Genomic DNA, 12,567 nt, shown 5'->3' with positions numbered 1-12,567 from the left:
GATGAAGTTGGCTTGGGTAATTGACCCATTTTGAAACAATCCACCTAGCATGTCCCCAGTCGAACCATGGAAAAAATAAACATTGCGCCCATCATCTGACAAGACAGACGAATCTTCTGCCATCGTCCTCCCGGCTATTCCAGCTCAAGCGTCTGGAGCACTTTGGAGGGGGGGGGGGGGGGGGGGGTTTACCCGTTGCAAACTGTTTTTGTATTTACTTTGTTGCGACGTCAACATCGGACATTCTCTTTGAGAGGATTGCTCGTAAGAGGAGCATCCGTGGCACGAATACCATGTAGGTTATCACTTCTTGATAATGTTGGTGGAGAAAACACAAGAGATCAATGTATGAAGGAATAGCACTGAATCGAGAAACCTGGCAAGAACTCATCGAGTCACATGATTCGAGGCGTCACATCTAAAGAAGTATATTTTCCCAAAATGGCAAGAAAGCCTCTTGGTAAGTATGACGCGAGACTCCCCTCAGCCCGTAAGGGGACAACACGAGAATGGAAAATCCTATCGAGACCGCAGCATATCGTCCAGTTCATCGACTTATTACACAAGTCATCGATGGTCATTTTGCAAGACTGCATATTGTCCATCACTTTTTTCTCCGTCATGGTAGCTACCCCGATCGAGTACAATGTACCAAATGGGCAGCACTATCGAGATCTCTCCATCATGAGTTAAGGAGTATTAAATGCCCGTCTATTCAAAGCGCTGCTCTACAGATCTTACGTTACCGGCCATCAACTACCGGTCACGGGCACCCAAGTGAGCTGAAGCGGCATACGAGTGTAGGAACTATGAGAGTTGGTCTTGTATTTTGAAAATCGTAATGCCATACTGGCTACATGAGGTTTCAGGGCCAAGGCAAATCAGAAACTCGCCATTTCAATCCACGAGGCAACAAAAGCCAATCGGCGACCCTTGTCCGCCATCATACGTTTGCTGAACTCTTCAAAGTTGAGCTTGGCTCCACTGCCGCCCCGTTCCTTTGCTTCACGCTCGAGGCGATTGAGGTAGGCCCATCGGGCGAGAGTTCGTGGCCCTGGCCTCTGCGGGTTAGAGTCGTCTTGCTTGGACGTGAATGAGGCTGGTGCCGGCGGGAGCGACTGCATGGGAGAGGAAGAGAGCTTGGGCGAGGGAGAGAGCTTGGGTGCAGTCTCTTCGGCATCTGCGGGAAATGAGTGGGGAGAAGAGGGCGCAGGGAGGGAGATATTGCTCTCTGGTAAAAGCAGTATTTGACTGGGGAGGCGTTGCGTTTCGAATCCACTGATACCATCGCCGGAAATCATGGCTGGGGCATTTCCGTCGACACTGTCTGTCTCAGGGCGGAATTGTGGGAGGGTGGAGTCGTAATAAAGAGGTTCATCAACGCGGGCCTCGGGCTCGATGTGGAACGACTCTCCAAAGGTAGCGTGTTCTGACGGAGTGGGCTGGTCGTCCGCGGCAACAGAGCTGGCCACCGAGTCCGTCCAATCGTCCTCGTCGTGGACATGGCCGTCAGTTTCGGTTTGCCGAAGGGATGAATCCTGATCCGCGCTCTCCTCGGAACGGAAACTAGACGCAGAAGTAGGTCGCGCATAACCATCTGGCGTCGTGACGCGACCCGGCGTAGGTGGTGCCAGAACTGGCTGAGCATCAATCGGCTCCAAGGTCGGACTTTGGACCGAATAGCCAGCCCGACTTAGAAGATCGTCGAGCGAACGCTCCTGGGTAATCTGCTGCAGATGTTCCTCGTTGTTTGGGAAGATCGCTTCACCTTCCTTCGCTGGGGGCTCCTGAGCAACGCTATCATACTGTTCAATTTCATGGGCCCAGGTCTTCCGGTCAATGCGTGTGCGATAGACTTCCATCATCAAATCTTCCTTTTCCTTGAACAGGATATCCAGAAGCTCATTGAACCCTTGCTGTGTCACTTGGTATAAATACTCCTTGCCGACATCCCTCTCCACCTCTGGAATCTCAAAGCCGCCCCATCGCTCACCGACAGGAATACTGCGTGACGAGGTTGACGGATTCGACCGCACATCGTAATCGTCAGCAATGTCGTCCTCGAACCGGACCTTGGAAGAAGACCTTGAACGAGGAGAAGGGGGATGCGACTCAACCGTGGACTGGTCGTCTACAGATGCGTTGTCGCTCAAGTCATCATCGAAAGTAGGATCTCTGCGGTACCCCTCGGGGATAGTGGCACCGTCTTCCTCATCTGTGTAGAAGGCTCTGCGACGCCAGCGTTCATCGATCCCGTTGCGACGCGCTTCTTCGAAGCGTCGCTCCTCGGTATCCCGGAATCTGTCAAAAATGGTTGTCACGAGACGTGCTCGAACGATTGGGTCGCTGATCTCCGGGGGTACATACGTTCCAATGACATTCACAATGTCCTCTGGCTGGATCGGTGCCGAACGCGGCCATACGCCATCATCATTTGGCTCATCAGCTTCACCTTCCTCTGCCTCCCTCCCTTCCTCCTCGTTGGTCTCTTCACTCTCGCCTTGTTGCGCGTCGTCGCGCCGCCGAGCCTCAATCGTGATATTTGGTAGCCGCACTCCAGACGGAATGAGTGGCCTTGTACGACCAAATTGCTGCCTGACAGAGGCATCCCCAATGACTGCATAACGATCGCCAGTGTCAGCACCATCCGAGCGAAGAATGCCACTATTGTCAATAATCTCCATATCGCCATCCGCGTTCACGCGCTTGCCTTCGCCAAGCCGTGATGCCTCTCCCGGAGGAATGGTACCGGGGAAGGCGGAGCTAATGGGCTGGCTGCCCAGAACCACGTCTCGGGCACCACCATCCAGGAAGTCATCTTCGAGTCCTGCCACCATGTCACGGGTCAACTCTCGGCTGAGGGTATAGTACGCCCGGAACATCCTCAAGAAATCTTTTCTCTCGACATATCCATCACCGTCAATGTCGTAGCCCCGGAAAACGCGACGCAGCCGTTCATCCGTGCTCTTGTTGTTGAGGCTAGCCAGCCCTTTCAGGAACTCCTCGAAGCCGATAAGATTGTCGCCGTTGGTATCGTAGAATGCAAACATGCGATCATAGATCAGACTTGGAGGGGGCGGGCGCTGAGATGTATTGGGAACAAAGCAACGGTCAAACGTTTTGCGGTCGATGGCCATGTAGAGCTTGTTGGGATCGTCTGCCCATTCATGGCTCGCTAGACAGCGGAATTGGTCCCAGAGTGCATCAATCTCAGTATTCTCGAACTGAGTTTCGCGGATCAAGCGCTTGGCGAGAGGACGCGGAAGGCTGCGCGGCAGGCTCAGTGGCTTTCCAGGATACCAGACCGGCTGCGATTGACGAGGATTGCCCAGGAAGGGCGCTGGTATGCGGACCTTGTAGAAGAGATGAGTCTTGATATGAACTTGCATTGCTTCACATGTCTCACAAAGATCGTAATCGATGCAATTGGCACAACGGTAGCGTATTCCTTGAATAGGCATGACTCCGCAACTGTTGCAGGTCACCCCACGGTGGATGTAACCATCTCGGCGCGCCTGATCCTCCGCGATGTGGTAGAGCAGATTCAGCAAGTTTTGACCCTCTCTCGCAGGGGAAGTTTCATTATTGCCTTCCCGCCAGGAGAAGACACTTTGGTCATCAACGACCGTCTCCCCGCCTTCCTGATTCGGATCCGGCTCGTTGACGAAGGGAAATGTCGATGTCGATAAGGTCACACGTTCCCCGTTCTGACGACGGCGACGCAGCTCTTCGCCATAATTATCGTCCGCATTGAAAAGCGCCAGCGCCCTTTCAATCCCACTGCCGGAGATTCCTCTTTCTTGCAGCTGATCCGTGAGGTAAGCCCGCTCAGAGCTACCCTCCGGTATAGTGTGTGTCGGTGGGAAATCGAGCGCCAGAAAAGATCTCAAAAATGTATCCTCCATCATTTCGCGCATGCGCTCCGCATGCGCAGGAAGTACACCGACCTCTTCCATCAACTGGTCCCGGGTCGACAGCAGTGAAGGAAGAAGACCGCTTTCCACCCTTCTGCCATCCTCCGTCTCGATTCTGAATGTTCCGTAGACGCCATTCTGGCGCTCCAGGAGCTCCAGGTGGGAGATTGCGCGGTATGACGGCGCGTGTCTTCGAGCCGGGTCTCCTCATTGCTAAGTCTTCTGTTGCGGCGAAGGGCATTTCGGCGGCGGACTCGAGATTGGGAGGGAGGCTGTGACGATAAGACATTATTGCGAATATAAATCACAGCATATGCAGCAGCGACGCCAGTGAAGAGGTAGAGAATCGGCCGATATCGTGTCAACGACACCGGCCCTGAGCGCGGCTCGGACATTGCAGAGGTTAAGCTATTGTTAGCTGCATGGATGGCCTCACTCCAGTGGGACCAAATCCATGGTCAAGCCTCAAGTCTTTTTCAATGAGCCAGACAGTCTCAACCAGCAACAGATTGGAAGAAGAACGGAACTCGGTGTTGGTGATGAGAGAAGCAACGTGACGACTGTTTCACAGGGAATAATTTGGGGTGAGCTCTCCACTGCCACACTGCCGAGCGGAACCCCAAAAATTCAGGTGTCTGTCTGACTCCATGCCCCGAACTGGCTACAACGCTTTTTTTTGGATTGAAACTAGGTGGTTTTCTAGAAGCTGCACAGACAAGAAGCAAGAAAAAGAGAGGGTGGAAACATAGGTTACATTAGAAAAAACTCCTATATAAGATGGAGTCTTGGAAATGTAAATGGACAAGAAATATTTACATTGTTTCCACTTAATTTCTGTTTCACTGTGTTTTCACCCCATTCCTCCAGCTCTTCGTTACCACATCCGCTCCTGACTTTGCTTCAATTGGACGACCCCCTTTTCATATATGTATGCGTTAAAATCCTGTCATAATTCGTGAATCGTGACGTATGTTCACAGCCCCGATCAACGAGGCGCCCAGGCGCCCAAGCAAGAGATCCCAAGGTCATGTTCATCGGCTGAGCTTAGCTTCCCGCATGAAGAAGGAGCTGAATAAGGCAAACGAAACAACAGCGATGACAAAGGCAAATCCCTTGTTGACCGAGGAGCCATAGCACCCGCGCACAATATTTGCAACTTGGGGGTCAAGCTTTTTGATATAGTCCAAGCTCTCACGGACTCCTTCCACGATCTGATCAATATCTTTGCTGTTTCGAAGACCTTCTCTGAGATCTTCCCTCAACAACTGCTGGACCACAGTTGAAGACAGCGAGAGGCCAATGACGGACCCAAGAGATCGGAACAGATACGAACAAGCTGTTACGACTGCTTGGTCTTCGAGGGTGGCATTGGAAACTGTCAAAATTATTAGCCAAATCCACAGACAGAACCTCAATTCCAAGGACAACTCACTCAGCCCAATGAGTGTGGACGTGACTCCAATTCCGTTTCCAAATGCTGACATGACCGTTCCAATGATCATCGGAATGACGCTGGTCAGAATGCCACCCGAGAACAGGTAGATCACGGTGCAACCGGCCGTGAGGAAGCCGTACGCAATAACCGTCAGCCAATAGTATTTTCCGGTCCATCTCATGATGAACCCGGCAAGGAGTGATCCAGAAACGCCAGACAAAATGGATGGTAGTAGACGCAGACCGGCAGTCGTTGCCGAGACGCCATCAACCGCCTGGAAATACAACGGAAGGTAAAACAAGGCAGCATACCATCCTCCAAAGCTGAAAAAATTGCACGAGTAAAGCGCAAAGAAAGTGCGGTTAAAGATGATGTGACCAGGGGCGAAGGGCTCTGCTGCGAGATAGACCTCAACCAAGATGAAGGCGACAAAAAGAACGAGCGACACACTCAAGGAAATGATGGTCAGGGGCATAGTCCATGACACGTTACTGCCGCGGTCGAGAGCAAGAAGGATGCCAAGCACGGCACCAACCAGGACCACGGCCCCAAGGAAATCAATGCGACGGAGCTTGTCTTTCCAGTGTGAGCTCTCCTGCGCCGGCAACTTGAGCATCAGCGAGACCGTGATACAAGCCACAATGCAAAGGGGGAATTGTGCAAGAAACGCCCTAAGATGGATGATCTGTGTCAACATTGCTCAATATTCACGTTAACCTGAAAGGAACTCGTACCAGCGCCATCCAACATAATCAGCTAGGATACCCCCAAGCGGTGCTCCGACACCCGAGCCAGTGGCGTAGATAAGATTGATAACTCCTTGCCATAGTCCTCGATCTCGCAGCGGGACGAGGTCACTCATCAAGATGCTTACTACTGTGGTCATGCCGCCACCGCCAATACCTTGGAAGACCTATCAATAACGTCAATAATTGAGATATCTTCAGTACCGCATGCAACGAGACATACTCTAGCAGCAATGAGTTCATTGATATTGCGAGCCAGACCACAACCCAAGCACCCGATCCCAAATATGGCATAACCAAACAACAAGCATGGCTTCCGACCAAAGATATCACTCAATTTTCCATACAATGGTTGGAAGGACGTCAAAGTCAAGAAGTATGACGTTGCTATCCAGCTAGTCAGATTGAGGGCTTTCAGGTCACTTCCAATCTGCCCATAGCTGGCCATGATGATTGTTTGATCAGCCGCAGACAGAAAGACCTATGTATGATGATGGACATTTATTAGCCGGGATTCAACAAACTATATCAGCACATGTCCCAACGATTTGGATGCATAAATTTACACGACTGTCTAGAAAGTCAATCTCGACGTACCCCTATAGAAATTGCCGGAACGATGTATTTGAGCTGCTTTTTCGCGTCGGGGAAAGGCTGCTTCCCCGACTGCTCTGGATCACTAGGTTCCCCGGTCTCCGCATCTCGCTGAACAATCGCTCCGGTGGGCACAATGGTGTTGTTCTCACCCAACAGTGGGGAATTCTCCGTGAAAGACTGGTTTGATGCCATTCTGTAATTCCCAGTCAGCCGTTCCAACCCGTCTAGAGACTTGGTTGTTCTCGAAAACAATCGAAGCACCAACGAAACAGCGACACTCGCTCTTTTTTTTAGACGACCCCAAACTAGAGCACGTGATGATAAGCAGCCGTTTCCCCTCCCACATCCGCTTGAAAAGATCCACTCTTCAAGAATCTGGCGAATCACCGCAAAGATCGGTCCTATTCAAAGCGCACAGACCTTGCGGATCTCGGCGCCTCTTCGGCAATACTCGGTTGACCAAAGAGAGTACTCCCGTAGATTGGGCGGACGTGTTGGAGTAGATAGGAAGCCAGTTGAAGTCGAAGACCACCTCTCATGTACAAGATGCTGCGGACCACCAGAGAATAAAGCCTCGCGCCATCATTGACGCCGGAAAGGTTCAAGGGAATTGTCGACCGACTTCAATTCAGTATGGAGAATCGATTGCCTTTCAGAGGGACCACAGACCATGTTTAAACAGGTTTCTGTGGGAGCAAGAATCAGAGCAAACCGCGCTGTTGCTGTTTGAGAGTGCCTGTCTTTGGCTACCAATCTACCAGCATGCTTCCCGTCGTTTCTTTCCCGCTTCAGAGACGAAGGCATAAGTAGCTCGCACGAGCCTGGACTACCAGTCAAACTACGAACGAGTAATACAAGACTCTCGAGGATCCCAAGGATAGGAACACCATCAAACGATCAAAACATCGTATGTTGTCGGATGGTATGTACAGCAGATGGCTAAAATCTTCAAGTGAGAACCTTGACTGTGTGCAGAATGTTGAAAGAGATACGTATCGTCGTGTCGCATCAAAGCTTTCTCATGAGTGTTGAATAGAGAGAACGCGGTGGGGTGTATCAAAGTGGCTTAATGCGGCTTATGCTTCTCCCCAGATCTCGTCCGCGACTTGGCGGACAAGACTCAGCTTTTTGCTTTGGTCCTCGAAGCTCAAGGGGTAGCCGCTTTCATGGGTACTGAAACCGCACTGCGGACTGATGCAGACACGCTTCAAAGCTTCTTCGCGGGTCTCACCACTACCGGAGGCTACAAAGTCGGCAGCCTTGTAGACACGCTCCTTCATCGCCTCCTTGTCCTCCAGCTCACGAAGCTTCGTGCTGATGACTCCAACCACGACGTTCTTGTTCTTGGGCAAGTATTTCAGGGGCTCGAATCCGCCAGCCCGCTCCGTGTCATACTCGAGGTAGAAGGTGTCGACGTGGAGATTCTCAAACAGTTTCTTTGCGATGATATCGTATGAGCCTTCGGAGAAATGGCGGCCGCCGATGAAGTTGCCTCGACACAAGTGAATACCGGTATGCATGTCAGCGGGAATTTTGGCCAGGCAATCGTTGTACAACTTGACGTAGGCGTCGAAAAGATCGTCCGCGGTGCCAATGTTGTCTTTGTCTTCTTCCCAGCCCTGACGGAAGCTCTTGGAACAAAAGTACGCCATTCCTGGGTCATCGAACTGCACATTTCGGAGACCGGCCTTGTACAGAGCGTCCAACTCGGCTTGGTAGACCTTGGCCACGTCGGCAAAGTACTCTTCGTCGTTGGCGTACGCCTCGGGGCTGTATGCCTTGCCTTGCTTGTACCGCATGTGGAACCAAGAGGGGGTAATCATGGTGAGCTTGATGTTCGCCCATTCGCTTTCGGGCAGAGCTGCCTGAACAAGCTTGAGCTCATGGATGTTTGAAGTGGAGTGCTCGGCACTCCAGGACAGCTTGGAGCCTGCAATGACTGATTCGCCAGGCATCACCTTACGGCCCTTCTCAATCAAACTGACAACGTCAGGATGGTACAAGCGGAACATGGATGACTCGGCATCCAGCAGACGGGTGATGCCTAAGAGGTTTCACTTGCGTATCAGATCTTGTCCACCTGCCTTGTTTCCAACCCCACGAGAGGACTTACCTTGAAACTCATCCCACATCAGTCCCCAGAAACGAGTGCGATTGAATTCTCCCGATGTGACAGCCTTGTATCCGAGATCACGCTGCAGTTGGACCACATCACGAATGGCTTTCTTCTCAACAGCAGGAAGACCGGCCTCCTCTGCCGAGATCCCCGTCTCCCGAATTTTGGTCCGCACTTCCAGCAGGTCGTTTGGACGCAGCAAAGAGCCTAGTTGTTCGGCCCGGAAGGGTGGTGCGCTATGAAGTGGGCGAGCCATGGTGAAAGTACGTGGAGATTTTCGGGCCTTGAAATGGAGCAAACTTTATCGAAGTTGTTTCTGCGATAGTTGCCACAACGGTATAGACTCACAGAGTATCGGGTGGAAGAGGATTCCAAGGTCTTGGGGAGAAGAAAAGAAGAAGCCGAAGAAGAACCAGGATTAGGGAGAAGCTAAGGGCATGGTCGACCTTGGGAAAAGAATGGCACCGGCCATTACACCGGCGTGTTAATTCATGGTCATGTATGTGGAGAGGCTTGTCCAAATCTCGAAGCAAACCAACTCCCAGGTGGGGCTATGTCTCTATAGCACGACTGGCGGATCGTAGACAAGTCGGCTCCGTGATGTGGAAGTCCCCTAAACTTGGTACGATACATTTGTACAAAGGTACATACATTACTGTATGTGGCACCACTGTGGATTCACTTCGGGATGACCGACGACCACTAGCCGCGCACGGGCTGGAGTCTAATGACTCGGCAGTGCAGGGAATATGTTTGCTTGCAAGGATACTGGCTTGGTTTCTAGCGAGGACACAAGCTAAGTCTTTTCTTCCAAAATACAAGGGGAAAAAAACTCGCTCATATATGTCAAAAATCAACACATTATCACTTAAAGTAGCCATGATGAGTTTAAACGTCCACAATGGATCTCATAGTCCTCTAGGCTTGAAGCCCGTGCACACGCCATGCATTACATGCATACATCACGTGATACTAGGTACACATCCCTCTTATCCGAGCGAATTGCCGAGCCCCACATTGGCCTAGAAGCCGAAAGGACGTAAGTGTGGGAAGGCTTCGGAGTTGCTTCCACATTTCCGCCCTTTTTGCCGATAGAGCCCCATCTGTGAAGTTGCACCACATGACTGTGCTGCTCAGTAATTTGGTGCGGCTACTAGTACTGCTAGGAGTTGGTTAGAATAAGAGAAGCGCAATACAGATCTGGAACATACGAGCACTGTACAGCTGTATGACCCACGTCGACAAGCCCTATGATATAGATCTCTATATGATCAATCATCTTAAAACAAGTGTAGGGGTGAACTTGCTAGCAAAGAATGTGAAACATTGCAGGATGTGTGTGTTTAGAGATAGGGGTATGCCAATATGTAAATTAATGATTGTACGGTAGTAGATTATCAGGACTACCTACCTTACTTACTGCCAGTGATGGCGTAGTCACAAAGTTGATATGCCAGCCTGTACAACCTGTATGCTATGATACAGTATTGAGAGAAAAAAAACACCTTCAGTGTGGATGAACGACCTTTAATTGCCCCACGTTCACAGTTGGTGGTGCCCGGCACCCGTGGAGGTAAGGTAGACCTTGTGGGACCATCCGCTCTTCTTAGAGTTTGCTAGTGAAGAAGCGGCATGAACATTTGCCCTGAGAGACATCAACATTGCAGTTGTTCGTCTTCAAGCCGCAAAAAAAGTGCCAGCTAGCAACATGCTCCGGATTGTGGCTATAGCTGGGATCTTAAAAACGAATGATTCAAAGGCAAGCCTAAGATGTAGGGGGTGGTATGACATTTCTCTCATAAATGAGCACTGCTTATCTGAGCATGGAAACGAGATGACAGTATGTGCAACACATCTGGTTTAATTGCCATTTTCCACCGATGGCATCGGAACTGGACCACCTGGCGAGTCCGGCAACCGGGCCGTGAGGACCTCCACACCATCTTCTGTCACCAACATCGTGTGCTCGAACTGAGCAGACAGAGAGCCATCAGCAGTGGTGCTGGTCCAGTCGTCTGGCCAGGTGCGGTCCCGGTGGGTACCGATGTTAATCATGGGCTCAATGGTGAAGCACATGCCAGGCTTGGCCGTGCCAACCGCCTTGTTCTTGGCATAATGGGGGACATTAGGAGCACAGTGGAAGAGTTGATTGATGCCGTGGCCGCAGTAGGACTTGACAACACTGCAGTCTCGTGATTTGGCGTGCTTTTCAATCACATTGCCGGGGTCGCGGAACAGCATTCCAGGCTTGACGAGTTCGATTGACTTTTCCAGACACTCCCGAGCGGTCTCAACCACGCGCACAGCCTCGGGATTGGCCAGAGCCTTGTCACCAACGTAGTAGGTCTCGTTGATGTCACCGTGGAAGCCCTTGTGATAAAGCGTCACGTCGATATTGATAATGTCGCCATCTTCTAGCGGCCGTTGATCGGGGATACCGTGGCAGATGGTCTCGTTGACGGATGTGCAGACGGACTTGGGGAAATGCATGTAGTTCAGTGGTGACGGGTAGGACTGTTCCGCAGTACCACCGAGGGTTAGCAGACAGAATCCATGTTTTTGGTGCTGGGGAAGGTGATCTGCTTACATCGCGCTCCACACACGCCTTGTGCACAATCTCATCAATGTAGTCGGTGGTGACACCAGGCTTCAGCGCACGGGCAGCAATATCCAGCACCTCGCGAGCCAGGCGACACACAACACGCATACCCTCCTGCTCCTCCTTGTTGAGAATCTTGATCTTGTGCTGTCCCCATAGTTTCTGCTCCGAGATGGGAATGCCGCCCTTGGCGTAGTCCGGATGAGGAATAGATTGAGGCACGGTGCGTTTTGGTGAAAGCGGATAGACTGGTCGAAGAGAGCCGGAGTATTGGAATGACGGGAAAGGGTTGAAATGGCCGGTGGCTGGATCAGGTTCAGAAACTACTTTGGGAGGAAAAAGGTTGGTGAGGATATTACTCTTCTTGTGAATATTCTTGTGTTCACTCTTGATGGTGTTTGAAGATGCCCGGTCAGCAATGAATGATCTAGTTTTGAAGATGGCAAGCATTCAAGCTCGGTAGAAAGCTCCATTTGAATGGACTAAGAGAGAATAAGAACCACACGTACCCAGCTCCGTTTGAAGCAGTCTTGCGAGCAGAAGAAACTGTCAGTGCCCATCTTCAGACACGTTGGACACTGAAGGGTGCCTGCATCATTTGGGCAATCCACGCCATTGCATTTACGAGTCGCAACAGCTGCCATGGTGTGTTTGAGCTTTTACCCACGGGGTAACGTCTAATTCTTGTTCGCAAATATCGAAGTTGATCGCTTGCGCCAGGGACGGTTTCCGAAAAAAGAAATGCAAATCCCCGCGGCCTCGCGGGCCTCGAGTCTTCGACTAGTCCCAAAGGGGGTTAGTGCAGTTCCGCCTTCTCAGGCTCCCCGCCGAGGCAGACAAATTTAGGCCACAAGGCTACTAATCTCTATCAAGCCTTGAACACAAGGCACCAAGGCAGAACTATGGCATCATCCTCCGGAGCACCGCCGTGTCCTTGAAAGGGAAGGGTTGAAATCCCGCATCCACACAATAGACTTCCTGGAATGGACCAACTTCATCGAATGGACTCGCTGCCCCGAGTGCGGCCTCGGTTTAGATGGCAGATGACTCAGCCAAAATCTCGGTCGATCTTTTGGGCTAGACTGTTATATCGGGTGATGACCGATAATCTTGCACGTGACAATGTCTGGTCGATTTATCCGGGGCAGAGAAACGGCATA

At 51.3% G+C, this 12,567-nt stretch overlaps 3 protein-coding genes across 3 annotated transcripts; all 3 read right to left on the bottom strand.

The window, feature by feature from the left end:
* Positions 1-881: 881 nt before the first annotated feature.
* Positions 882-6,884, bottom strand: POX_b02523 (uncharacterized protein; the record flags this gene model as incomplete). The annotated part of the gene is made up of 6 exons (XM_050111436.1): positions 882-4,104; positions 4,998-5,289; positions 5,347-6,020; positions 6,084-6,262; positions 6,319-6,576; positions 6,693-6,884. The coding sequence occupies 6 exons, from the start codon at positions 6,882-6,884 to the stop codon at positions 882-884; spliced, it is 4,818 nt and encodes a 1,605-aa protein (XP_049971782.1).
* An 884-nt stretch (positions 6,885-7,768) lies between these two features.
* POX_b02522 (uncharacterized protein) lies at positions 7,769-9,064 on the bottom strand (the record flags this gene model as incomplete). The annotated part of the gene is made up of 2 exons (XM_050111435.1): positions 7,769-8,736; positions 8,806-9,064. The coding sequence occupies 2 exons, from the start codon at positions 9,062-9,064 to the stop codon at positions 7,769-7,771; spliced, it is 1,227 nt and encodes a 408-aa protein (XP_049971781.1).
* Positions 9,065-10,668: 1,604 nt separating this feature from the next.
* POX_b02521 (Methionine aminopeptidase 1) lies at positions 10,669-12,051 on the bottom strand (the record flags this gene model as incomplete). Its single annotated transcript, XM_050111434.1, has 3 exons — positions 10,669-11,322; positions 11,396-11,794; positions 11,917-12,051. The coding sequence occupies 3 exons, from the start codon at positions 12,049-12,051 to the stop codon at positions 10,669-10,671; spliced, it is 1,188 nt and encodes a 395-aa protein (XP_049971780.1).
* Positions 12,052-12,567: the final 516 nt, after the last annotated feature.

This window comes from Penicillium oxalicum, chromosome II (genome assembly GCF_001723175.1).
Source record: "Penicillium oxalicum strain HP7-1 chromosome II, whole genome shotgun sequence".
NCBI classification, from domain to species: domain Eukaryota; kingdom Fungi; phylum Ascomycota; class Eurotiomycetes; order Eurotiales; family Aspergillaceae; genus Penicillium; species Penicillium oxalicum.
This window is presented reverse-complemented; position numbering and strand designations above follow the sequence as displayed.